Source organism: Drosophila willistoni (genome assembly GCF_018902025.1).
Source record: "Drosophila willistoni isolate 14030-0811.24 chromosome XL unlocalized genomic scaffold, UCI_dwil_1.1 Seg141, whole genome shotgun sequence".
Classification (NCBI taxonomy): domain Eukaryota; kingdom Metazoa; phylum Arthropoda; class Insecta; order Diptera; family Drosophilidae; genus Drosophila; species Drosophila willistoni.
In genome coordinates, this window is record NW_025814052.1 from 4,823,398 (window position 1) to 4,849,230 (window position 25,833).

Below are 25,833 nucleotides of genomic sequence, written 5' to 3' on the forward strand. Positions count from 1 at the left end.
TCGCACTTGCCATGAATGTTGCATCTCTAGCCAATAGTTATTTAATTTAGGTTGTAAATTTTACGCCGTAAATAGTTTTTAACAATAAATGATGTCCCAACTAACATTGCGCTGGCTGACCAAAACCAAGTTGCAGCCAATGGCAGCAGCATCAACAGCCATACAGAAAACGCAGCTGTTTCACACATCACCGGCTTGCATGGAGATACGGAAACTGGCTCGGCTCCGTGTGGTGGACAACAGTGATCTGGGCAAACGAGCAATGGCCGAAGGCAGACCACCTCGTTGCATTCATGTGTACAATAAACGTGGTGTAGGTCTCATTGGGGATAAAGTCCTAGTCGCTATCAAGGGACAGATGAAAAAAGGAATTCTAGTGGGACTTAAGCAGAATCAGCCCAGCAAACAGCCGAAATTTGACAGCAATAATCTGGTTCTAATTGACGATAACGGTTCGCCGTTGGGCACCAGGATTCATGTACCCATACCCAGCATATTAAGGACCATACTCAAGGAGAAGACTTTGGCCAAAGGCGCGGATTACACCAAAGTTTTGGCCATAGCTAGTCGTTTTGTATGATTGTTCCAATGCCTAACTAATGATTATAAAAAATAAAGATGAAGGGTTTTGCCTCTGTTGTTGTTATAGTATATATAAGTATATTTTGTTTATAATATTTAGTGGTTTGCCTAACATTTATATAAATTAATTATAGTTTAATTTTCTTCTCTTTTTTTATGTTTTGTGGGATGCAGTTTACATTTCTATGTACATTAGCAGTAGTTTACAAATTACAGTTCAGAGTTAAAAAGAAATGCAGTTTACTTGACAGTTCAGAAAGAAGGATGAGAGAAGGATGGAATTTAATTCGTATTCACATGCTCTATCTCTCTCTCCCTCGTCTAAATAACAAAATTGAAAATCAGGAGGCGCAGGCCACGTTTGCCACCAGATTTTCGGATTTAAAACTTGAGCATCGTTCCCTTTCAGAAATTGGATGCATTTGGGACTTCAAAGCAAAAGCAGTTGGAGCAAGAGCTTTATACGGGACGCCCCCAATAAATGGAAAATTTTCACTTCGTCTAAGTACAGGTACAGGATACACACATTTGTTTCGTTTTTGTTTGTTTTTTCTTTTTGTAGATATTAGATATTTCCTGCACTGCTATAAAATTGAAAGTTATTAAAATTCACCGGCGTCTTTGGACTGGGGCAGAGATACAAGAAATCTTCATTTTGTAATTGCGATTGTGTCAAATTCGGTTCACTTGCACTGCGATGAATTTTCGGCAGGGTTCTTAACATATTTTCCAGCATATTGAGCAACGGCCGAAATAGCGGACGCTCTTTAGGATTATACTTGATACAGTCCTCGGCTAAGCGTTTCAGTGCTTGCGGTGCATCGGAACGCACTTGACTCATATCCGGTCTAAGGAGACCACGTCCCACCATAAATAGGATTTGATCCTTATTACTAATATGACAATAGGGCAGACATTCGCCCAATAGTTCGTACATGACAATGCCAAAGGCATAGACATCCGATTGAAACGAGTAGGGATTCTGCTCTTGCATACGTATCACTTCGGGGGCCATCCATAAAATGCTGCCAGTTGGTTGATTCGCTTGCTTTTCACCAGACCAACGTGTTTTGGCCGTGGCCAGACCGAAATCGCCAATTTTTACCGACAAATCTTCGTGCAGGAAGATGTTATTGGACTTGAGGTCTCTGTAGAAAGATATTTTGATTTAGTTCGTGCGCTTGCCTTTATACTTGTTTATGATATTCACCTGTGTATAATATTCTTGGCATGTAAATAATCCATTCCCTGGGCCACTTGCCTACCAATGTCTATAAGGGTGTTCAATTTGAATTTGGTCTCATTCACGTGGACATGCTTATAGAGACTACTCCCCTCACACCATTGTGTGACAATGGCCAGTGATGGTTTCGATACGCAACCCATAAATAATAGAATATTACAATGTCGCGTCTTTTTCAGCATTGCCACTTCATTCTTGAATGCCTGCAACTGGGCGGGACTGGGAGTTTTTACATTCAATGTTTTAACAGCCACCGGTCCATGCCAATGGGCACGATAGACAGTTCCAAAAGAGCCAGAACCAATTCGTGGTCCAATTAAAATTTCTTCGGCTTGAATGTTCTACGAAAAGGCGAAAAAGGCGAGACAAATGTAATCAAAAGAATAATTGAAGGATTTTATGGACTCACCCAATTTTCCTCGGAGCTTTTAGCATCGCGGGAGAGTAGATTCTTATTGCTCTCATCGGCGGAACGAGCACGAGGACGATTATGCTTCAAGGTACTGGTAGGCGAAGCTTGCGTTGAATTTGATGAATGATCGGTACAAGGATGCTGTGAAGCAGTAAGCGGGGAAAACCAAAAACAAAGATTAGATGCTCATAAAAGTAGTACATAATATGTTTGCTTGTGTCATAATATTCATAAATTTAAAGTGTTTTGGTTCACTGATACTTTCATTGGGACTCACCGGCAATGGGGGTCTGGATTGCATAATTAAACTGCGCTGAACCTCGCTAGTCATAGATCGATTGATATTATTGATACAGACATTTGGCGCCGAGTTGGAACGATCATCCTGGCTAATACGTGGAGCACGACCCTGTCGATGATGATGATGATTAGTTGATGTTGATGTAGATGATTGGGGTTTAGCTGAGCTGCTGCCGCCGACGCCGCCACCGCCGCCGCTACTACTGCCGCTGCTACTGCAACGTCGACTCCGACCGCTGCTGGTGCTACTCACGTTGAATTTAACGGCAATGCCGCGTCCTCCTGTTAAACCACCGCCCATGGTTGTCGGATCCGGTTGTTCGGCCAACAGCAACTGATAGTAACTATCCATGGGGAACGGTTGACACAGCATCGGTACACGGTTGGCGCATCTCTGATGGAAACGAAAATTACACTGACTGCAATAAAATCCAGTGAACAGAAGGCGACGGCAACCTTCGCAAAACACCAACGAAAAGAAGGTTTTGCGTATAATCTGATGCTTGATATGGGTGCGTATGGGAAATCTATCAACCAAACGCACATAAATTTCTTCTACATGCAGTGAGCCAATATCTGTATTCCATGGTATGATATGTCTACCCGCCAACGATGTGCTAACCTCACACATATCGGGCGTTAGTTGGCGCAATTTTAATGCCTTCATCAATGCATCGCAAAGGCGTACGCCAGGCACTACCTCAACGGTGGTGCGCTGCTGATTGGGCAAATGAACGCGTAATAAAATCTTTGTCTGACGAAAGGCGGCTGAGGATGAAGACACGCTTGATACCAGACTATCAGTGAGGCCACCACCAACAACACCAGCAGATGCCTGATTAGTTCTTTTGGCCAATTGTCGCTGCTGTTGCAGGATTTGTGTTTGATTTTGATAATGTGGTTGTTGCTGCTGCTGGTGATGATCTGGCTCCTGATGCTGCTGTTGTTGTTGTTGTTGTTGTTGCTGTTGCAATTGCTCCATCAACTCGTGCTCTTTGGCCTCCAGTTCATGCAGCTTTGAGGTCAGCTCTTGGTATTCTATAGAAACGAAAGAAAATTATGGCTTAAGTACTGAACTGAAGGATAAATATTCAAGCTCAAGGCTTCGACTGTTTCAAGGACATATATATATGGCGTAAATTTACTCAATAATAACACAACCTGCAAATATTCGGGACATATGAAATTCACTCACCATTTAAGTACATAGCCGGAGGCTCTTGTAGATTGGCAAATTTGGCATTCAATGCGTCAATATTTTCCCTGGTCACATGCTTCACCAGTTGAACATTGTGCAGCTCCTCGGCCAGCGGATCATAGAGCTCGCTGTCGCTCTCCATTGACGACTCACTAGACATGTTGATGATGATGCTGCTGCTCCTTGAACATGACCCTGAACCCTAGCCTACCCCTAAGCCTGAGAAGCCTTGATTTTCTCTCTTCTGTACGTATGTATGTGTGTGTGTGCGTGTGTTTTCTTCTTTTTTTCTTGAGTTTGCGCTTGCGTTTAAATTTGGTCTAGCGGCCACCCACGTCCACCAGCAGCAGCAGGTGGAGGAGCAGGTGGCTGCATGATTTTTTTATAATAAATTTATTTATTTATTTTGTATTTTGGGTATTTTTGCCTTTTTACTCTTTAAACTACACACACGCACACCGCTTTGGCTCAGACTGCAAAGGAACGTATTTAGGTATTGCTCTTTTCTCTTCTTCTCCCCTCTCCTTTCAAGGAGCAGGTTTTTTTGTGTCAATTATCGTCCTGATTAGAGCTGTTTACGATTGCTGCTCGAAGTTTAGGTCAGTGTTGGTAAGCCCTTTCTATCTGGCGCTTGGCAGCACTAGTGGTAGTTTAGCGTTGCCAGTTTTCGCAATTCACGCTAGTGGCAATATTATTAGAAACAAAACAAAAGCAAAAAAAAAAATTTGCATATTACAAACGAAACAGTAGAGCAGCTTTTGTATGGTTAACTATGATAAACAAGAACTAGATTAGACACAGAAAAAGAGAGAGTGAGAATAGGAGAGTGTTTATAAAGTGAGTGTGGGCAGGCCCCACCAAATTACAAATACCCAGAACTACAAAGAAGGAGAAGGAAAGGCCCCCATCAAAAGAGCGAAGAGAGAGGCCCCAATTAACTGCGTCTTAGTTGCAAAACGGAAGTGCAAAAACCAAATTAATTATCCTCCCGTTAGCGTCAGGAGCTAATACAAGGACAAACCGATCAAACCAAGTGCCAACCACTTTTATATTTGATCCTCAGAATGGTTGAACCAATCTTTGAGTACCAATTCCGTTTGATACTCATTGGCGACAGCACAGTGGGCAAAAGTTCCCTGCTGAAATTCTTTACAGATGGCAAATTTGCCGAGGTGAGTGCATCTAATGCAACGATCATCTCTTGATGAGTATGACATAATCTCTCTCGCAATGTTGACTCATTTTTTCTCCCTAACAGCTATCTGATCCCACAGTGGGTGTGGATTTTTTTGCCCGCCTAATCGAGATGAAAGATGGCACACAAATCAAATTGCAATTATGGGACACAGCTGGGCAAGAGCGTTTTCGTTCGATAACCAAATCGTACTATCGCAATTCGGTCGGCGTTCTTCTAGTCTATGATATTTCCAATCATGCCAGCTTTGAGCACATCCCATTGTGGATGATGGAGGCACAACGACATATTGAACCGCATCGTCCAGTGTTTGCCTTAGTTGGCTGTAAACTTGATTTAATTAATGCTGGCGGTGGACACCGGGAGGTAAGCACCGAGGAGGCTCAAACATTTGCCAAACAGCATGGCCTGCATTTCGTTGAGACGTCCGCCCGCACTGGAGCCAATGTGGAGGAGGCATTTCGCATGGTCACTCAAGAGGTGTACGCTCGCATTCGATCGGGCGAATATAAAGCCGAAGATGGTTGGGATGGCATCAAATCTGGCTTTGCCAGGCCAAATAGTCTGGATTTCAATTTGGTTGTGGCTGAACCAGAAAAATCATCCTGTTGTTGATTTGTTTTATTTCTTGCTCTATTTTTTTTCTTTATATTGTAATCTATCTATCTCCATATACACAGACATCTACACAAAGAGACGTAGACGATAGTAGAGAGGTTGTTAACCAAATCAGATTTGTAATTCCCCCAAAACTAAAAGACATTGCCTACAATTTTTATTTTTATCGTGTATTGATTGACAATTTTTCCCATTTTACAAAAGAGTTTTGTGAGCATTACAAATCGGAATACATATGCAACTTATATACATACATACATATACCTGTAATTGTTTTGTATTTGATTTAGACGTCGTCTTCTATTTTGTTAACCTTAACTTAACTTAACCTTAATTTAGCTGCAAAACCAAATTGTAAAAGTCGAAAAGTGCGTTGAGAAGACTATTTTTAGTTTCGTTTTTAGTTATACGTTTTTTTTGTCCAGTTGTCAATTAGGTGTCTCATTGGGATTTTCCACTTAGTAAAATTTGTTTATATTGGGGGAAAAAAGAGGAAATTCTTCTGAGATTGGTCAAATATATTCTCAGTTTAATACGTAACTATTCGGGCGAATGGACGGCTCTCAATTTAAATTGTTTTTTCTTTTTCTTTTATACATAACATTACATTACATACATATATTTATATATATGTAAACTATATATGAGAAAAGCTCTATTATAAACTTGAGACAAAACATAACTACATATGTTTGACATTTATTTAATTTTTTAATAGTAACCTAATTAACTGAGTTGTTACATGTTTCAATACTCTGTTGTCAAACAACATTAATCTTTGGACTCGTGCTATCTCATCCTATTCTGGGTCACCATTGAATCTCTTGCGTTTCCAGAGCATCTAGCATCTGAGCGATGCTTTTATATGTATGCTGTCCTCCATCAACTTCATTATCATCTTTAACACCGCCGGAATGCACTAGTAGGCCACTCCAACCGCTGTTCCGTGCTCCTACATAGTCCATATCGGATTTATTGCCAATGTGGAGGGCCTCATGTGGCGCAATATTCAAACGCTCCAGTGGTATGCGAAAAATGGAAGGGTTCGGTTTCATAACACCAGCCTCATACGATGTCAGTACGAAATCGAAATGATTCATAAAGTTCATTTCGTCTAGCACCTGACGCAATGATGGATCGAAATTCGATATGACACCTACACATTTTCCAGCATTGCGAACCCTTTCCACCAGTTCCTTGGCTCCATTTACATGCTGCCAGCAGGCACGCGTACGAAATATGGCCAACAATTGTTCCGCTATGGTATTTAGCTTTTCCTGTGGTATACTTCCATCCACGCAACGGAAAGTCTGCACAACAAGCTCTTTCCACCAGCATTGCCAGCCCATTTTGCCGGTTCCTTGGCCAAAATTCGGATGGTCCATGCTCATATTTTTGAATTGTCTACGAAAACAAAGCGCAAGTTTTCCAGTATCTATATTTTGGACACCGCATTCGATGGCAGTTTGTTTGTACTGCTCTATGGGATCCTTGAGATGCAGCAGGGTGTCGGTCACATCAAATGTAACTAAACGAAAGCGTTGCAAATTTCGTAAAAATTGTTTGGCCAACGGCATTTTTGGATTTAGCCACAAAGAAGTCCGCAAGTGTTAGAAAATACTTAAATCAATTGTCAGTGAGACACATCCAACACTGTTTCAAGACAGTGGCAAACTAAAAAATATCGATATTTCGTTAATTAAATACCAACTTTTTCTATTATTAAATGCTGTCAAAATCAAGCAAGTTTCGGGTCGAGGCCAACATTTTTGGGGGCTAAGAGAAATTCAAGATTTCATTTGAAATGACATTTAACAAATTTATGACATCTTAGACTTGCATTTGTGGGTGTAAATGCAACGGCGAAAATGGCGGCATTACCAGCTATCGATAATTGCATAGTTCATCACTGTTGAAATTGCGTCCCTCCACCGCGAGTTGGAAAATTGTGACGGCGAAAAAATTAGCGGTTAGCAAAATTTGGTAACGGTGTCCATACGGATTGGTTTTAAATAATTCAGCTTTCAGTTTCTTCCCTCTAACTGAAACACCGCAAAGGAAGCTGATAATAGCCACGTTTGCCTACCGACAAAGAGGGAACCACAAATTCACAGATTGAACCATGAGTCGTCGACGTGCCCACGACACTGAGGATGAGGGCTATGGTTAGTACAAAACGACAACCGGCAAGCTTTATCTGAAATACTTTTAATATTCTATTACCTTTGGCAGACCACAGGCGTAACAAACGTCGGAGGGTGTCCGAGAACCAGGAAATTGAGGACAGGCTAGAGTCGCTTATATTGCGAGTCGGTGAGCGTAGCACTTCGTCTGTAGAATCGAATCTCGAAGGCTTAGTTTCGGTGCTGGAAGCAGATCTGGGCACATTCCGATTAAAGATTTTACGCATTCTGTCCGACTGTGCGGTCCGGATGCCAGAGAAATGTACAGTGTACACAACATTAGTAGGCCTGTTGAATGCCAAGAATTATAAATTCGGTGGTGAGTTTGTTGATCACATGGTCAAGACATTTAAGGAGTCGCTGAAACTGTGCCGTTGGGATGCCGCCCGATATTCGTTGAGGTTTCTCGCTGATTTGGTTAATTGCCATGTGATCTCGGCCACCAGTTTGTTGCAATTACTAGACACCATGATTGATGTGTCCAATGAGGATACAGTACCACAAGTGCGTCGCGATTGGTTCGTATTCGCTGTCCTATCCACTCTGCCTTGGGTGGGACGGGATCTGTACGAAAAGAAGGAATCTGCTCTGGAATCGCTATTACTACGAATTGAAGTCTATCTAAATAAGCGCTCAAAGAAGCACCATAATGCCTTAAGAGTCTGGTCATCGGATGCACCGCATCCGCAAGAGGAGTATTTGGATTGTCTGTGGGCTCAGATACGTAAATTGCGTCAGGATAATTGGGCCGAAAAGCATATACCGCGACCATATCTCGTCTTCGATTCAATACTGTGTGAGGCATTGCAGCATAATTTGCCACAAATTATACCACCGCCGCATCATGATGCCTTCGAGTATCCCATGCCCTGGGTAGTCTATCGCATGTTTGACTACACAGATTGCCCGGATGGGCCAAATTTACCAGGTGCTCATTCGATCGAACGGTTTCTCATCGAAGAGCATCTGCATCACATCATTGAGACACATCATTACGAGCGCAAAGATTGTGCTGCACAATTGCTTAACTTTCCATTTAAGCATAAAATTCCATTGGAATATTGCATTGTTGAGGTGATCTTTGCCGAGCTATTTCATATGCCAACACCAAGATATCTGGATATTTGCTATGGCTCCATTTTGATTGAACTCTGCAAGCTCCAGCCGGGAACTCTGCCTCAGGTTTTGGCCCAGGCCACAGAAATTCTATTCATGCGGATCGATTCAATGAACACTTCATGTTTTGATCGTTTTGTCAATTGGTTTTCCTACCATTTAAGTAACTTTAAGTTTACCTGGTCATGGGATGAGTGGGACAGTTGTTTGCTTCTCGAAGCTGAGCATCCACGTCCAAAATTCATACAGGAAGTGTTGCAGAAGTGCCTAAGGTAAGAAAAATCGAATTCAAACTTCATCATCTTTGACCAATTGTATGAGCCGTTCCTCGTTCTAATAGGTTATCGTATCACCAGCGAATCACTGAGATGATGCCAACTACTTATGCCAAGCTCATACCATTAACACCCGTGCCCAATTATAAGTATGCCAATGAAGAAGCAGGTGAGTGTCAAGCCCCCTCCTCCCTTTGCAATTAGTTGTAAAATATATAATTTATTTTTTGGGATTTAGAATACACATATATATATATATATTAATAGCAGTATGCAAATTAGGTTTATGTATTTGGTATGGACTTCACTTCATTCTCCTCGTCCTCGTCCTTGTCGTCCACAAATATGGGAATCTCTTCGCCATTTTCGCCAACTTTAATGCTTACGGACCTACTAACTGATTTCTGTGTAAGCACTTCAATAATTTCCCGTGGCCCCTGTGATTTCTCAGGTTGGACTTCACTTATGGTCTGCCCAGGAGGAGACTGAGTTGTAGTTGTTGTTGGGGTTGTTGTGGTTGTTGTGGTTGTCGTCGTTGTCGTCCTAGCGGTGGGCGTAAATGCCACCTTGGACTCATGACGATAACTATGTTTGGCCTTGCTGTCCAATTGTTCCTTGCGTCTCTTACTCCACTTGGCCAGCGGTGACTCTGTTGAAGTTGTTGTTGTCGTTGTTGATTTACCAGCCGTAATTTTTGGTGTGGTTCGATATCGACTCAAACTGCGTAAGGGACTGAAACTAGTTGATGTGGATACAAAACTGGAGCTGCTACTTGTCGGAGCCAAAGGGGGCGGTGGTGTGGTGGTGGTTGTTGTTGTTGTAGTAGTGGTACTACTACTGGTAGATGTCGTGGTTGGTCTTGTTGTGGCAGCCAATTCTGTCTCCTTTTGACTACCCGCTAAGCGCTGTTCGTCTAGCGAATCCTCTTGCTGTTCTTCTTCCTCTTGCTGTGGCCGATATGTCACCTCAGCATAATTCTCGGGCAGAACATCTACAGGATTTTGATGCACATACAGTGGATCGGGCTCTGAATAACGATATATTGACTCCTCAAGTGGTTCACTTTGTACAAATTGCTTGGGATTATTCTCATCATCCAAAGAAGAAGAGGTGCCTGCTGATGAGCCACTGCCACCGCCAGCATAAATTAACAATGGTGGCAATCTGTTTGCTTGTTGATACTTTGAGGCTTGACCATAAATTTGTGATGGATGCAAATTGTCACCAGCCTCATCGCCAGATTCTAAAGACTCACTAGACGACGACGAGGGTCTTGAGCTGGGGAATTGCACTATTTGATGGTCACCTCCATGCTGCAGCTGATGATGATAAAAATTTGTCTGTATGGCCGTTGGCGGCGGCGGTGGTGTCGATAAGGGATAATCTTGCAATTGGCCCTCATGTAAGGAGGAGCCACCAGGAGCCGTATAAAAATGATGATGAAAATGATGGGTAATTGGCGCCCCCGCAATCTGTCCCTTAATGCCATCATTGCCATTGCCAATCAAATTATTTTCATTTAGCAAGGGAAACCGCTCTAATTCAGCATGCGGATTACTGAATTTCACAGCCGAATAATTGGGACGAAATGTTGTCGGGGTAATATAATTTTGACGTAATCCCAAATTAAAGAGTCCCGGAAATAGCTCAATTTTTGAGCTACCCTTCTGTGGCAGACCCTTCAGCAGATACTCACCAATATTTAATTTGGGCGGCAGTAATGGCAGTGGCGCTGGAGGAGGTGGAGGAGGAGGCCGTGGCGCCGCTTGGAAGATGCCGTGAACAAAAGTCGCTTGCGATTGTTCCCGTTCATGATCCCATGGCCGATCTCCTCTCTCTCGATCGCGATCTTGTCGCCGTTGGGCCATGGCCAACTGTTCGCGTTTATCATTGTACACCAGACGGCTGAAACTCTGAGGATAGTCATCCTCCTTTTGTATATAACTCTGCTGTGACCAACCATCTCTGGTCAATGGTGTTACACTGAATTTAATCTCATAATGATAGCGGCCATCAGTTGCACCATCTCGATGTCGTATGCGTTGGACTTGCCACAGGGCACGACGTTCACCGGCCTGCTCCACAGACGCACCGCCATTCTCCACAAAACGATACTGACTGGCATTCCCTAGCATTTGCTCCAAACGTCCACTGGCCAGAGTCACAATGTCACCGAAGCGTGACGGGCTAGACATCCTCTCGTGTCCCTTTGCTGCCACATAGGGCGTCTGTAGAAACTCATGGTATTGATGCAATTGACTGAAATACATGGGGTATGTTCAAATCAACCTAGGATTATGCGAGACCACCTACCTTAGATTACCAGCTGCCGCTTCAATGGCGGCATTTGTAAAGAGTGTCACATATGTGACATGTTTAAGTGTACGTTCCCAGGGTCGTTTCGCATCTTGCCGCTCCTCTCTCTCCTCTTTATAATAGAGACGCTTGCCAGGCAATTGTAGACCCTGTTTGGGTGTCAATACCACATCTCGTCCTGTACCACCTCCACCTCCAACTATACATTTGGCCAAAGACAACTGCAAATATGGGCCAATTTTTATCCAACAAAAAAACATTTAAACTTATTCATTTTCACCTACAACTGCCATTAGAATGGTCAGAAGGCCGATAAATTTCCACATATTGTAAACAACAAAAAAAAAAAAAAACAAAAAACAAAAACAAAAGAAAACACAATGGTTTTGCCTCTACAGTCAGTTGTTGTTGTTGCTATTGTTGTTCTTATGGCTACGATATGAGCTGGGCGCGCTTGAAAACTCGACTGAAACGCGTCCAAGACTTGCGCATGCTAATAATCGACAACCAGAAGCAGAAGCACCACATCCATCTCTCTGTTGGCTCTACGTTTTGGGTGGCACACTCCATCATCAGTCTCTGCCTCTGCCACTGTTGCTGCTTTCATTGGATCAGCCAAGCGATGAGCAGCAGCAGCAGCAGCAACAGCAGCGATGGCAACTTGCCTACCAGCGGCAAAGATTTTGCAATCCGCATTGTTACGGCCAAAATTGACTATGTGTGTGTGATGTAGGAAACTCAAACTCGGATGAGGACCGGGGGCTGGTGGGGGGTGTGGCACAGTGCCGCGCATTTATGCAACACTTGCCATCAGCCGTTGGGTGACCTACCCTACCTCAAAAACAAATGTGATTTTCCACTTTGCCAAAAGCCAAAAGTGGCCTAGGTTTTTTTTTTTTGTTTTTTCCTCCACATCTACATCATGTGTAATACCCTTTAATTGCTCTAATCTAATCCGATTGAAACTCTCAAGCTTTCAGTTCAAATTAGGATTGAAAGAGACTACAGAAACTACATTACAAAATGTAGTTTATGAAACTTCATTTTGGCGCTATTATATTCCACTCTATTTGATTTTTCTGTAGGGCATTTTCATATTCGGTATGCAGAAAAAAACAAAAAATATTCGAAAATGTAATGTGAATTGGTTTTGTTAAGCTTCTTGACTTGATTTCATTTTCATTTACTACGTTTCTTGTCTTCTTGTGTTTAGCCTCCATTTTGGGTACAATTATGCTTTAGATTTCCATTGAGATATTATGTTATTCTACGCTTCGTCGATGTCGGAACAGACGGATTTCCAACTTTTGATCTCTAGTGGATTTCACCTTGTCTAAGTTCTGACTACTACATAATGAGAAATGATGACCTGCTAACGATAAGGCTAACCAAAGTCATTTAACATTGAAAATCATACAAGTATAGTGTACATTTAACTAGTATAAACTTTTACTTATTCCCTGAAAGTAAGAGATGTTGATGATGATGATGATGGAATGGATTGGGATACGCTCAATTTGATGCGAAAGTCAAAACTCCGTGACATCAAAACTTAAACTTAAGGGGGAGAGTGGAGTAGGTAGGGGTAGGTCAAAGAATTTCAATCTATTCATTATAGATAATGCTGACTAAAGTTGTTATTAGCTGACGGTGGGAATTTTTTGGGGTTTTTTTTTTTTTGCACATGATCTTGACATGCTAAGAAAGCTATAGTCCCCTCGATTAGAATATATGTATGTATATATTTGGATGTAACTGACGACCTTTGAAAAGCCATTGACATTGTGAATGGAGTTTTCCTTTTGTTTTTTGTTTGCTGATGTTTTTGTTGAGGGGGTTGAGCGAACAAATTCCAAGCGCATTTGCCAATGCATTTGATTGCCAAATGGGCGCATAATTAACAACTATTCTTCTATAGCTTCTCCTCCCCTTTCTCTTTCTCCTCCATTACCTTCTCATTTAGTTTAGGTAAGCGCTGCTCTTTATTGACATAATCGTCTTTAGAGTGCCAATAAACTGCATGTAATGGCAAATAAACATGGCTTAGGGGTTAAGGGGGGGTGGTTGCTGGTGGGTGAGACAAAAAAAATTCAAACACTCTGGCTGGGGCCCCCATCATTAGTAACGCACCAATCCGAGCTGGATTGGCTGGTTGTCTGGCTGGCTGGCTGGCTGGCTGGCTGGCTGGCTGGCTGGCTGGCTGTCTGGCTGACTCTGTGTGTTGCCGCTTGGTTCCACGCCATGGCACACATTCGCAACGCAACAATGCGAATGCAACAAAAGTGTCGCCAAAAAATCATTTAATGATGCATTTCCTAATCTATTTCTCCTCTCTTTTTTCGTTTTTTCAGCAAATCTACCAGGAACCACAGTGGCCCATCAACTGGTGGTGGCCATCAGACAAAAATGTACACCAGAGGAGGTGGTCAATATATTGAAAGAGATCCCAAGCAGCGGCTACAGCGGCGAAGAGATGTCCGATGGCAGTTTCAATGCCCTGAAAATTGATGTATTCGTTCAGACACTGTTGAACCTGGGCTCAAAATCATTTTCGCATAGTTTTGCTGCCATCTCGAAATTTCATGCGGTATTCCGTGCACTGGCCGAGACCGAAGAGGCTCAAATTTGCATATTGCACAATATATTTGAGCTCTGGTCATCCCATCAACAGATGATGGTTGTTTTAATTGATAAATTGCTTAAATTGCAAATTGTCGATTGTTCGGCAGTGGCCACATGGATATTCTCCAAGGAGATGACGGGAGAGTTTACGAAAATGTATCTCTGGGAGATATTACATCTTACCATTAAGAAAATGAACAAGCATGTCATCAAGCTGAGTAAGTAATTAACCAGAAAATCTTATTCTTTCAGCCATAGTACATTTCCATTATCAATTCATTTCAGATACTGAGCTAAGCGATGCAAAAGATAAACTATCCAAGGCGGATTCTTCATCTAGCGATTCCGATGAGGATACACCACATAAACGCAAGAAACCCATCACTCATGCAGACAAACCATCCGAGGAGGTAAACCAAAATCAAATGGCTTTAATTTGATATATTTTAATCTATTATTTGATTATCTAGGTCGTCGAGCGCATGGAGGAAAAACTTGAGGCAGCAAATGTGAATCAAAAACGTCTGTTCCTGATTGTCTTTCAGCGTTTCATTATGATACTCTCCGAGCATTTGTTGCGCTCTGATACAGACGGACGTGATCCGGATACAGATTGGTATCGATGGACAATTGGACGATTACAACAGGTCTTTCTTATGGTAGGTCCAACCATCCGTTGATGTGTATTATCCTTTTAAATATCTTCTAATCTTCTGTTTGTGTCTTTTAATCCTTTGCAGCACCATGAACAAGTTCAGAAATATAGTAGCACACTGGAGACCTTACTTTTCACATCCGATCTGGATACACATATTTTGGAGGTGTTCCAACAATTTGTGGCATTGCGTGCGTGAAGCCAACAAAAGCAATGCAACCGGATATGAAAATTCGCTATATTTTTAAATACCATTGCAAAAGAGGTTGCACATTTATTTTGGACAACGATTTGCAATGCCATTAGACAAGCCTTTCCGTTTCTACAACGTATAACCAATACTTGAGTCGTTCAAGTTGATCAAGCTACTATTCCATATTCTCATTCTATATAATTCAGGTCTCTCAATTATTGCAACCGCTTGACAAAAGTTGTCGAGCATAACATGAATTTGCAAGGGTACAAAATACAAACTATGGCATGGCCGTATTTAGTTCGGAACTCTGGTTTCCTTATGTATACACACATATATATACATATATATATATTTCTATATATGTATTAAAGAATTGTAGAAAGTTTATCACGTTGTCATGGTCATAATGAACAAAACTTACATATATATGAAACGATTTAGATTTGTTCCTTGTTCCATTATTTTTGTCCATTACAAAATCCATCATTCATAAATATATATGCATATAAATATTTAGGCAGACATTTTGTAATTTGTTAAACGAACCAAGAGTAAAGTTTAAAAATATTTAGACACACAATTGTAATATGTTAACGATGTAAGAAAATAGATAAACCAACAATACTAATTTTAAATGATTTGCACTTTTATCTTGTTTTTTTTTTCATATAGCTTTGAATAAATTGATTGGGCTTTAATGAAAGTCAATATACATACATAAATAGTTTTAGTATGTAAATAGAAACAAACAAAGAAGAATTTCAAATTGTGCTACCTGCTTAATAACAAATTAATTATAATATATGTTTGGTTAAAAAAACAACTGTTTAATTAAATTCGATTTGAAAGATTTTAATTCGGCCTACAAGTATAGTATATAGATTAACTTTTTTTCTTTTCACTGTAGCCTACTTTTTGGGCCAAGAAAAAAAAACTACAAAGAGAAAAACAGTTTTTGAATTCATTTTGAAATTCGATTTATTGCTTTGGCTTAGGTAAATACAACATATGCTTCTATGTGTGTCTGTCTGTGTATATATATATAGTATGTATATATAGATCTGTTTTTCTCTACATATGTATATATGAAAATATATTTTCCAACTTCTTTCCAGTTTTGCTCTTCATTTTTTTTGGCTTCGCTTTTGAGGTAATCTTTTGTGAATTCTCAAGATTGCAAAGTTGACGGAGAATATCTCTGGCTATATACTTATATATGTATATATATATATATATGTATGTATGTCTATATAATTGCTTTTCGTTAGACCAAAAACCATTTCCATGAGTCGCTATGAGTCCAGGTCGTCTTTGTTGTTTAACTTTGTTTTGCAGATTACGAGGAAGTTCGTGGCTGACTGGGCACATATTTCTCCGATGGCTGATATTGCCATTGGGCACAGATTTCCTCCTGTTCCGTTTGATTGTAGCCAGCTCTGTTATGGGCAGATTAAATTAAATTTTCATGTCGTTTTTGTGATTATAATTTATTAGAAAAAAAAAAAAAACAGAAACACTTCATGCAAACGAAATATTTGGAGTGAGGAACACATGCATATGATGACTATATATGTTTGACTATGATTGAGAGTTCATGGATCTATATACTACTAATACTACAGGTGCAACAGTCTTCTCAACTCTGGCTTTTCATGATGACTAACTCCACCCATAGCTGTCACCATAGCCAGGCGGTTCTGGTCCGAGTCGTGGCCCTGGCCGCTCATAGTAATAGCCCGATCTCGATCTTGGCGGTGGAACTTCTCGACTGACCGGCGCATATAGACTATCCCAGAGAACCCGCGGCCTCTGGACTACCTCACGTATTATATTGACCGCCGCAAGGCCAACACTGGCCAGTTTAACGCCAAATCGTCGAGCACTTTGCTTAACCGGCGCAAAAACAGGAACGGCCAGGGACCGACCCTGGGGATGAGCCAATATCTTGGATATCAAATTATCCCCATGCGGTGGGACATAAAGATCCGCCTGCCGGAATTCAGCCGGACATTGATTTGAGCCATAAAAATAATCCTCGAACCTCTGATGCGCAGAACAGGGACTGCGTTCCTGGAAGCATGTCACCTGGACCACATTATAGAAAATGGCTCCCAATGTGTTAGCCGTTTCCGTATTGGCCGCCTGCAGGCAACGTCTAAATCGGGCATCGCAATCGCAATGGGAACGAGTGAAGGTGCCCCTATTGCACAATCCACGTCGACATTCGCCCACATTGAGTACATCGGGACACATGTCATGTTCCCGACAGCAGCGATCCTCGCGTGCGTGTGCACCCAGATCATCGTAGCTTGTTGCCGCAGTGCCAGGACCACACCATTTAGTCCCAGGATAAATAAAGCCCAATCCACCACGAAACTCATTGCCATACGAGCCCTGACGTCGGCAAACCTCTTCCAGTTCCATAACCGATTCACGTGGCACCTGACGAATACGTCTTGGATCCGATTGCAACAACATGCGTTGTATATCGCCACTGCCAAAAAGATATAAAGATATAAATTAAATATATGTACATACATATGTATGTCAGTGTCCACTCACCGATCTGTATGCATTTTGCAGAAGGGATGCCGGGAGGACAACTCCACCATTACCGTCATGGTCATGTCCGAGATAAGAACAGCTGAGCCGGAACTGGTTAGCATCATCTGACCGATGACTAACAGTACCAGCGACAACGCCAGCAAACTCATGGCTAAAACAATGAAAAGATATATGTATATGTTATCAACATTACAGATTAATCCAACGGATTAGCCACAAAAGTCTTGACTTATTTCGAAAATCGTGTTAGACCAAGTAAATTGCAAGTATTCATTAGATCGTCGAAGATCTAAAACGTCTCTTTTCAGGATTTGTTTTCTAAATTTCTTTTAGATCTATAATGCTAGAGTGTTGACTTTATACAAGTAAGTTTCTATTTATTGATACAAATGTGAATTTAGCCAAAGATTCAACCAATATGTCATATAGCTTCTATGGAAAATCGATCAAGAATGGAATTTTAGATCAATAACATTTTTATTTTGGAAGGGATTGTCATAAAAGTTTATAACTAAATACGATACTATTCTTTAGCACACATAACTGGATATAGTTACTTTAGAAAAGATCAGTTGGGAATTCAGTTTATAGCCTATAAGTTCAGATCGAACTACTATATCATATGTACATAAATGTAGCATGAGACCCAAACAACAATTTTGATTAGAAATAAATTGTTTCTATCTCAATTTTGAATTTAGACACAATGTTCTTAATGTTTATAAACAATCATGTTTATAGACATCTTTAGAAGAGATTGGCACAACATTGTGTCTAAACAAACATATGTTTGTTTACAAAAACAAACTGTTTCTTTTTGGCCCTCTGATTAGTTTCTGCAACCTTTTCTATATAACCATTTGAAGGACTGACCATGGTTAGCTTTATGTGGGCCATCATTAGCACCAATGTTGTTATTGTTGTTGCTATTGTTGTTATTGTTGGTGCTGTTGCTGCCTCTGCCGATGTCGCTGCTAGTTAATTAACAGTTGAATAGATCTGCTCGCCCGCATAGCATGAATTTTTGCATTTCTATAAGAGCTCGGTGACCTCTGTGTCTCACCGGCGCGCCGGTGCAGAGAATAAATCGCCACACTGGAACCATTATAATTTGTTTTCATAGTGTTAATCAATTCCAATATAATTTCGGTTCATAGGTAAAATGAAAACCACTGTAAGCATAACAAACGAAGAGCAAACCAACCAAACCAAAATGCGCAAAAAACACAACAAATTGTTGGTCAAAAATAAAAGCCAAAATGATGACCAACGGAAACCGAAATCGAAACCGAAAATCAAACTGTATAGCAGAGGCGGAGATCGCGACCTACCCCAAGAAGCGAAATAACAAAAATATAAGAAAATACGAAAAAAACAAAATTAAAATTTTAATTAATAAGTCAATATGTCGACTTTGCAATACTCTTCTTCTTGTTTTTTTTTGAAGATGAATAAGCTACAAACATTTTATTAGGTAGCTATGTTGCTAGAGAGGGACTTGTTGCCAGAAACTCAAAGGAATTGCGATAGAGACATGTTGCTGGAGTGTCATGTTGGTAAAGAATTATGATGCTAGGTAACTATTTTCATTCAGAATCATTTTGAGGGAGTGTCTGCTTCTCAGAGACTCATTTGTATTGCTAGAGAACCATGTTGATAGAGAATTATGTTGCGGGAGTGTCCAGTTATCAGAGAGTCACTCATGTTGCTATACATAGAGTCTTGTTGCCATGTTGCTAGTAAGTCATACTGCTAAAGATTCTTGTTGTCAGTTCTGCTAGAGACTCAACTTGATATACATAAACATTGAAGAAGAGTTTAGTTGCTAAGCCATTTCTTTTTTCTTGCTAAACAGAGTTTACTAGCGATAAATGTATGTTTTGTGAGAGTATCAAAGCTGAAGACAGGAAGACTTATCTCTCAAATTAGAGGCGTTAACATGTTACGAATTCTTTTTTTTTTCATCTCTTTGTCTCTTTCGGAATGGAAAAGGTGAAGGTCAGTTAGGTACAATTTTTCCATCTATCATGTCTCCACTAGCCGAAAAGATACATTCATACGTTTGCGTATAGTTGTAAAACATTCAAAGTGATATTCATATACAGCAATTCGAGTCTCGAGTTAATAATTAATGATGACATTTTCGAGGCGCTTATTATAAGTATTATTTATTGTTGCTCTTTTTTCTTATTTTTTTTTTTTTGCTTTTGTTTTGTTGCATTGTTACAGTTTCAATTCCAGTTCCATTTTCGGTTTCAGTTTCGGTTCATTGTCAAGAGGATGTGAGGGTGTTGTTTTTGTTGTTGTTGTATTGGTGTGGTTGAGTATTCTGTCAGTATGTCAGTCAATCAATCAGCTTAACAATTGTTCAATTCGATCGATCAATCTTCATTCACATGAGTTTGATCAATAAATAGTATGTCAGCATCTGATAATTCTAGTGATTCAACGCGAAAAACATCTATATTTATATAATCTAAAGCGCAATTAATGAAAATTAATGAGACTTTATAATTGTTTAAGTGTTTTTGCTATTATCAAACAAATTCTATAAAGATTTTGTCAAAGAAAGAGTTTAAATTTGAAAACTCTTCTCTTTAAGGAAAGATATAAATTTTTCAATTGGAGCTTCAATAAAGTTTAAATTGTACACAAAAATCTTTATAAAAATTCAAATTCTTGAAAAAAAACATTACAAAATTTTCGAAATTCTTAAGAATTTTGAAGCTAAAAGTCTCTTTACTGAAGTTTTTTTTTTGCTTAAAAAGAGAAAGACAAGACTTGTTTGCCTAGGCGATCTAATTTAATCTGCTCCCATAAAGAAACCGTTTAGTTTTTAATTTCAATCTTGTTTGAATTTGGTCTGAGCTTCTGCGTTTTGCTCTTGATGTTTTTGAGTCTGCATAAATTTCAATGTCAATACTTTTGCTTTTCAATTTCATGGCATAATAAGCAACTTGGTGCCTGTCTGTCCATCTGTCTGTCTGTCGATCGAACGCGTTTATTATTAGTTAACTTCTTTTTCTTTAAAGATTTTTGTTTTTTTCTTTTATTGTTTTTGTTTTTTATGATTATTATTTATTTATTTCTATGTTGTTTTGCAAATGAAACGCTAAAATGGTAATCGATTTGAGCGAACCAAATACCAAGTACAATGACCGCAGGTCTATCTATTTGATCACTTGAACAGTTTTCGATTTTTTGTTTGTTTGCTTTTATTATTATTATTTTTTTTTCTTTACTTTACTGTCACTCAACAGAAAGAGATCAACATCAACACAGCATAAAAATATGATCATGATGATGATCATGTTGGGGCCGGGGCCGATAAACCTCGGGGAATGTGTTGTATATATGTACATATTAAAGATATGCGTATACTTTGTACCCTTTCCAAAAATGAGTGTGAACTTTGACTTTGTTGTTAAACTTGAAAGATTCCATTAAAAAAAAAAAACAAACTATAAACCAGCTAAACTGAAGTGTCAATACCCTAGGAGCTAAACATAAAGTACAGATCAAATTGAAAGGTTTATTTAGGATATTTTATGAGGCTACGTTCTAAAATCAACTTTGGAATTATAAGCTGTGGTTTCTCTTGTTCGCTTTATGTATGTAGTTGTAACTCCCAACTGGTTCTAGTTTTGAAGCTGTGCAATGGCATTACAATTCTAGACTCTGCTGATGAGCAACCTTGGCAGTTCTTTAAATTATTGTCATCTGCATCACTTTTATAGATATCCTGATCCTTATGATTCTATAGACTACAAGCTCTAAGAGTTTGATTCGGAAGGCTCTTAAGCATTGATCATATAGTCTAGACCTGTTTTCTGTCCTTTTAATAATACATCAATAGAAAGTTCGGACATTAAGGGTATAACATATGAGCATACTGATCTCTAGGATACGCAGTCATATTAGATATGAACATTCAATACTATGTCTGTTATGGCCGAAAGCTAATGTTCTTTGATGTGTGAGGGTAAAACAAAGTTTTTCGATATCAGAAAGATATATTTATTCATACATATATACATATGTATGATTGTCCCCTAGCCAAAGGGTAGATATGTGGGTCTTGGAGGGGCTGGGTGGCCGGGGGTATTAAATGAGAGTCAGTCTTGGCTTGGTCTTGAATCATACCATCAATCAAAGTGCACCTGTTCCTCCTTCTTTACTTAGCAGTCGGTAACACATTCCCTTTCGCCCCCCGCCCGTCATATAAAACACCTCGAGTGGCGCATCAAAACTGGTTTCTTACTGAATTGTTACTGTTTGCATTTTGAATGTCATGGTGGGCCCCTCCACCGATTCCCCACTTCCTCGCCCTGTGCCTAGCTGCTGCACACTACTTCTTGTCCAGTTGATTCTCGACAACAACAACAACAACAACAAAATGTAATAAAAAAAAAAAAAAAAAAACAATAATAAAACCAACTTGTAATCGTAAAAGAAGGTTCCAATGACAGCTCAGCTCGGCCCAACGCATTGGCTTTAGCTCGGTTTAGGCCAAGACTCTCGAGGTAATTGCCATACACAGCAGCCACAGAGTGTAGATCTTAAATCGCTGTAATCGCTGTAATTGCTGCTCTACGTGCCAAAAGGAAGTTGTCCTTGCCACCAAAAAAACACATCGATTGAGGTCAAGTTGAAGAGCAGAAACCGCTGAGATCAGCGTTGCAGAAGGGAAGGGTTACGAGGAGAAGAACTGAGGATCAGATGTAAACAAATGTATATACATACATATATATAGTCGTATAGACTATCAAATTGGGTCGCATCTGGGATCATAAATACTTAGTCGATTGAATGGAATGGATGACAGAGACATAGCATTGTAATGGACGTTGGTAACATGACGTTGACAGTGGCCGGTCATTGAACGGCTTCCCGTTGGCTCTTTACGCTTTCCACCACAACTCTTCTCCGCCAACAACTTGAAGGCCAATAAGCATGAGAGACAAAGGCCAACTATACATACATAAGTTATCCAAGATCCAAGTATATGGTGATGGTGTTGGTTTTTTATGGTTTTTATTATTTATTTTCATCCAGCAGAGAATGCTAATTGAATGCATGAAACTAGCAAGTAGACAAAACAAAAATATCTTAAAGATACTTTTCTACTCTATATACATACATAGAGGACAAAGTCCATAAGCCATTGGTATATCCTTGAAGAAGACACATCTTCATAATGTGCGCCCTCTAATTTTAATTAGCAAATTATTGTGTCTATCTATTGTTGAAGGGTATTGCCAGGTCGTTGTCGCCAATTTAACTATGTTGAATTAGTTTTTTAGCATGTTGCTCATATGACGGAAGTGACAATTTCTTGGAGAATCTCTAGTTGACCATTTGAATTTAGAACTGATTTTTGTGGTTTATATTTAACAACCTTCGTAATGATGATAATGATGATGATTATGATAATGATCCTAACGATGATGATGATGATCATGTGCTAATCATTGTGCAAATTTTCGCAGCATGTCCATCGTATGTGCGAAAATGCTCATCATGCTTAGAGGAGAGAAGCTTGCTTATCGGCTAGTTAAATATTTACAAATAAATATGCGAATGCTTATAACCATGGTGATGGTGTTTAATGTCATTTTTGAGTGCGTGTGATGTGTGTGTGTGTGTGTTTATTTGGCCAATAAATGACAGAATTCTATAAGCATCTTGCTTTCAGTTTTTTAAGTTCAAAAACAACATAACTATTTAGTGGGTGAGGCTCCATTACAATAACATACAAAAAAATTCACAATTAAGGGAAAACGAACCTTTGTTGATACGTTTTTACCATTTCCCTTCTATTTTCATTTAGAATAAATATGCATTTCAAATTTCAACAGATGTTATTTTGTCTTAACTCTTGAATATCGAAATGGTATTTTAATTTGGCCCTGTTCATTTCTGAAACGCCTTAAAATTGGAAACTTATTATAAAATATTTGTGAGATTAGATTACGATTAGGGTTAGGTTGGCTTGTAAGAGGTTGAGCAAATCGGGTGAACCAATTTTCTTCTATTTTTCTAATTAGAATTGAAAACAGATGTATCAATTTCGAATCCAATAAATAAAGAGACTGGAATTGTCTTTATCTAAATGTATAAAAATAGTTCTCGGAATCTAAAATTTATATTTTCATCAGGTTTTATTAAGTTTTAAAAATCTTTTCTTTTAATTGAATCTTTTTAGAATAATTAATTTAATACAAAAAAAAGGGTAACAAAACATTGTTTAAAACTTTACGAGGAGTTTCCAAGGAAGTGGAATATTCATTTTTAATTTGATTATTTCTTGAGATTAAATATTAAATATGAAACTACATTACTAATTTGAATTTCTTAAGTATGAATTAGAAAAAACAAAAAATAAAAATTATATATTTTTCATAATTCATTTATTTCATTGTCAAAATGTTGTAACTTTAAAAAAAACCAAGTGATTCCATTTTAAAATATTCATTTTGACATTAAAGCAATGAAAATTAAATGAAAGGTTGAAATTGGATACATTGTTCTACCCAAAAGCAATTCTTTTAGACTTCTTTTTTTGTGTATAAATTTTCAATTTTCAATTTTAGAAACCAATTTTTGTGTCCAAAATCTACACTACATAATAAATATATGCACATACATGTTGGGGGTTTCCCCATTTCACAAAATCACATTGCAGTTTCAACTTTTGCAATAAAATTGTCACTCAACGATTGACTTTTTAATAAAATGTTTCTTTGAGCTAATTAAAATTACTCTTTAACTATATTTTAGAACCAAAAATTCACACACAAAAATTAACAATTATTATTTAAGTGAATTTATGTTAATTTCATGTAAAAAAAAACTGTTTAAGGGGGAATTCTTTCAATTAGTTTTAAAGAACTCTTAAAAATTAACTGTTCAAATTTTCACATTTTGCATTTTGATAATTTAAACTTCAATCATCCTAAATGTCCCTTTTTTTGTAATTTGAATGGAGGTCTTTAATGAGAAGGACATTTCACGTTGCCTTCACCTCTTGACATTTGCAAAAATTTGTTGCCACTTTCCATTGAATCTCTCACTGTTCTTACTTTCACTCTCTGTTGTAGCTACTCTCTTTTATATCTGTCTCTCTTTCTAAAAGTGTCTGTGTGTGTGTGTGTGGGTGGCCTTCGTGCGTAAATGACCTTGAAAAAAGGCAGCAAAGAGAGAGCAGGAGCAGGCCAAGCAACAACAAGAACATTTTCGACACAAATATTCCGGCACTTGAATATTTTGGCAAATTTTTTAAGTAATATTGTTTAGTTTTTTATTATTTTTTTTTGTACCTGAAGCTATAACGTTTTGCCCAAATTTAACAAAACAAAAATTTAGAGAATAAGGACTTTTGGGACTTGGTCTCGGCTACTTGTGGTGGACGGAGGAGGCGCGATTCTGTTTCTCGATTTCTCGGTATCTCTTGGCTGACGATGCTCGCAACAAAACATTTCCGCAACGCGTTTGCGGCGCAACTGAACTTGATTCTGGCGCGTCGAGCGATGTTAAACTTGGACTTGGCCAAAAAATTGACATGAAAGAGAAGAAAACCGGAGGAGGTGGAGAAGCCAGCAGAGCTTGGCTGCAGCAGCTATACACGGTCCACACAGCATGCCAGTCACAACGAAGCTTCGATGCTCTTTGTAGATGATTTTCGCATTAGAGTATCCAGTTCAGAGACATTAACATCAGAAATTTTAAAAGGTATACATATATGTATATTCCCAATTATTTCTTGATATTCCCTTTATGAAAGATGAAAGCAATACTTAATGATAATTGCCATGCTTATTGCAGGCAGTTCATCTAGAATTATTAAAATACTCGAACCCAAATAACAAATATTCTCTCAATTATTTAAACATTAAAATCACATTTTTCTAGAAGAAACTAAAACAAAATGTTTTAAAAGAAAATTTAATCGTAAATAAGCTAAATCGGTTTTAGATTTCGAATTTTTACAAGGTGAATAATTTTTTTTGAAGGGAATTTAATAAATTTTTCCTCTTTTTCCGATTATCGGTAAATTTCACTTTTGGAAACACAGACGAGTGTTCAACGAAATTGATTCGTCTTACTCAAATATAGAATATATATTAAAACTTATGATCGAAATGGTTTCAAAATAAATAAGTAATAACAGAAAAATATAGACATAATAAAATAATAATTGTTCTGATTTTGTTTTTTTCAAATGAACCAACGAACCGCGCAAGTTTGAAAAAAGTTCACTTCTCCTTATACCATGCAATCATAGAGTGAAATGGTATACTTGAGTTGCCAAAGTGTTTGGCCCAGGAAGGGGATAGCCACTATTAAGTAAGCATCAA

The 25,833-nt window shown here is 38.9% G+C and overlaps 6 protein-coding genes across 7 annotated transcripts; 3 read left to right on the forward strand and 3 right to left on the reverse strand.

Annotated features, from left to right (window-relative positions):
• Nucleotides 1–9: 9 nt before the first annotated feature.
• LOC6648390 (39S ribosomal protein L14, mitochondrial) lies at nt 10–651 on the forward strand. Its single transcript, XM_002071374.4, has one exon. The coding sequence runs from the start codon at nt 89–91 to the stop codon at nt 578–580; it is 492 nt and encodes a 163-aa protein (XP_002071410.2). The 5' UTR covers nt 10–88; the 3' UTR covers nt 581–651.
• A 65-nt stretch (nt 652–716) lies between these two features.
• Nucleotides 717–4,340, reverse strand: LOC6648391 (raf homolog serine/threonine-protein kinase Raf). 2 transcript variants are annotated; one of them, XM_023179583.2, is made up of 6 exons: nt 3,733–4,338; nt 2,791–3,575; nt 2,515–2,646; nt 2,235–2,378; nt 1,793–2,166; nt 717–1,730 (listed from the first exon to the last, which is right to left on the reverse strand). In XM_023179583.2, exons 1-6 carry the CDS (start codon nt 3,893–3,895, stop codon nt 1,148–1,150), a joined length of 2,181 nt encoding a protein of 726 aa, XP_023035351.1. In that variant the 5' UTR covers nt 3,896–4,338; the 3' UTR covers nt 717–1,147. The 2 variants fall into 2 exon arrangements, with proteins under 2 accessions (XP_023035351.1, XP_002071411.2); XM_002071375.4 differs by having other exon boundaries at nt 2,515–3,575; nt 3,733–4,340.
• Nucleotides 4,341–4,423: 83 nt separating this feature from the next.
• On the forward strand, nt 4,424–6,230 carry LOC6648392 (ras-related protein Rab-39B). The gene is made up of 2 exons (XM_002071376.4): nt 4,424–4,907; nt 4,994–6,230. The coding sequence occupies exons 1-2, from the start codon at nt 4,800–4,802 to the stop codon at nt 5,543–5,545; spliced, it is 660 nt and encodes a 219-aa protein (XP_002071412.1). The 5' UTR covers nt 4,424–4,799; the 3' UTR covers nt 5,546–6,230.
• Nucleotides 6,231–6,235: 5 nt separating this feature from the next.
• Nucleotides 6,236–7,174, reverse strand: LOC6648393 (rhythmically expressed gene 2 protein). Its single transcript, XM_002071377.3, has one exon. It carries the CDS (start codon nt 7,123–7,125, stop codon nt 6,358–6,360), a length of 768 nt encoding a protein of 255 aa, XP_002071413.1. The 5' UTR covers nt 7,126–7,174; the 3' UTR covers nt 6,236–6,357.
• A 270-nt stretch (nt 7,175–7,444) lies between these two features.
• On the forward strand, nt 7,445–15,546 carry LOC6648394 (nuclear cap-binding protein subunit 1). Its single transcript, XM_002071378.4, has 8 exons — nt 7,445–7,517; nt 7,577–7,713; nt 7,781–9,119; nt 9,188–9,291; nt 13,790–14,278; nt 14,346–14,470; nt 14,531–14,719; nt 14,801–15,546. Exons 2-8 carry the CDS (start codon nt 7,671–7,673, stop codon nt 14,912–14,914), a joined length of 2,403 nt encoding a protein of 800 aa, XP_002071414.1. The 5' UTR covers nt 7,445–7,517; nt 7,577–7,670; the 3' UTR covers nt 14,915–15,546.
• A 470-nt stretch (nt 15,547–16,016) lies between these two features.
• LOC6648395 (acidic phospholipase A2 PA4) lies at nt 16,017–24,973 on the reverse strand. Its single transcript, XM_015177171.3, has 4 exons — nt 24,796–24,973; nt 17,474–17,627; nt 16,953–17,405; nt 16,017–16,347 (listed from the first exon to the last, which is right to left on the reverse strand). The coding sequence occupies exons 2-4, from the start codon at nt 17,623–17,625 to the stop codon at nt 16,248–16,250; spliced, it is 705 nt and encodes a 234-aa protein (XP_015032657.1). The 5' UTR covers nt 17,626–17,627; nt 24,796–24,973; the 3' UTR covers nt 16,017–16,247.
• Nucleotides 24,974–25,833: the final 860 nt, after the last annotated feature.

Bases quoted from the DNA above. Each gene is read 5' to 3' on its own strand.
- LOC6648390 (XM_002071374.4), top strand. From the start codon at position 89: ATGATGTCCCAACTAACATTGCGCTGGCTGACCAAAACCAAGTTGCAG.
- LOC6648392 (XM_002071376.4), top strand. From the start codon at position 4,800: ATGGTTGAACCAATCTTTGAGTACCAATTCCGTTTGATACTCATTGGC. The intron at 4,908-4,993 runs GTGAGTGCATCT...TCTCCCTAACAG, and splicing joins CAGATGGCAAATTTGCCGAG to CTATCTGATCCCACAGTGGG.
- LOC6648394 (XM_002071378.4), top strand. From the start codon at position 7,671: ATGAGTCGTCGACGTGCCCACGACACTGAGGATGAGGGCTATG. The intron at 7,714-7,780 runs GTTAGTACAAAA...TACCTTTGGCAG, and splicing joins CACTGAGGATGAGGGCTATG to ACCACAGGCGTAACAAACGT. The intron at 14,720-14,800 runs GTAGGTCCAACC...AATCCTTTGCAG, and splicing joins TACAACAGGTCTTTCTTATG to CACCATGAACAAGTTCAGAA.
- LOC6648395 (XM_015177171.3), bottom strand. From the start codon at position 17,625: ATGAGTTTGCTGGCGTTGTCGCTGGTACTGTTAGTCATCGGTCAGATG. The intron at 17,406-17,473 runs GTGAGTGGACAC...TCTTTTTGGCAG, and splicing joins TGCAAAATGCATACAGATCG to TGGCGATATACAACGCATGT. The intron at 16,348-16,952 runs GTTCGAGGATTA...TGCCCATAACAG, and splicing joins CCCTGTTCTGCGCATCAGAG to AGCTGGCTACAATCAAACGG.
- LOC6648393 (XM_002071377.3), bottom strand. From the start codon at position 7,125: ATGCCGTTGGCCAAACAATTTTTACGAAATTTGCAACGCTTTCGTTTA.
- LOC6648391 (XM_002071375.4), bottom strand. From the start codon at position 3,895: ATGTCTAGTGAGTCGTCAATGGAGAGCGACAGCGAGCTCTATGATCCG. The intron at 2,167-2,234 runs GTGAGTCCATAA...GCCTTTTCGTAG, and splicing joins AAAGCTCCGAGGAAAATTGG to AACATTCAAGCCGAAGAAAT. The intron at 1,731-1,792 runs GTGAATATCATA...ATCTTTCTACAG, and splicing joins GCCAAGAATATTATACACAG to AGACCTCAAGTCCAATAACA.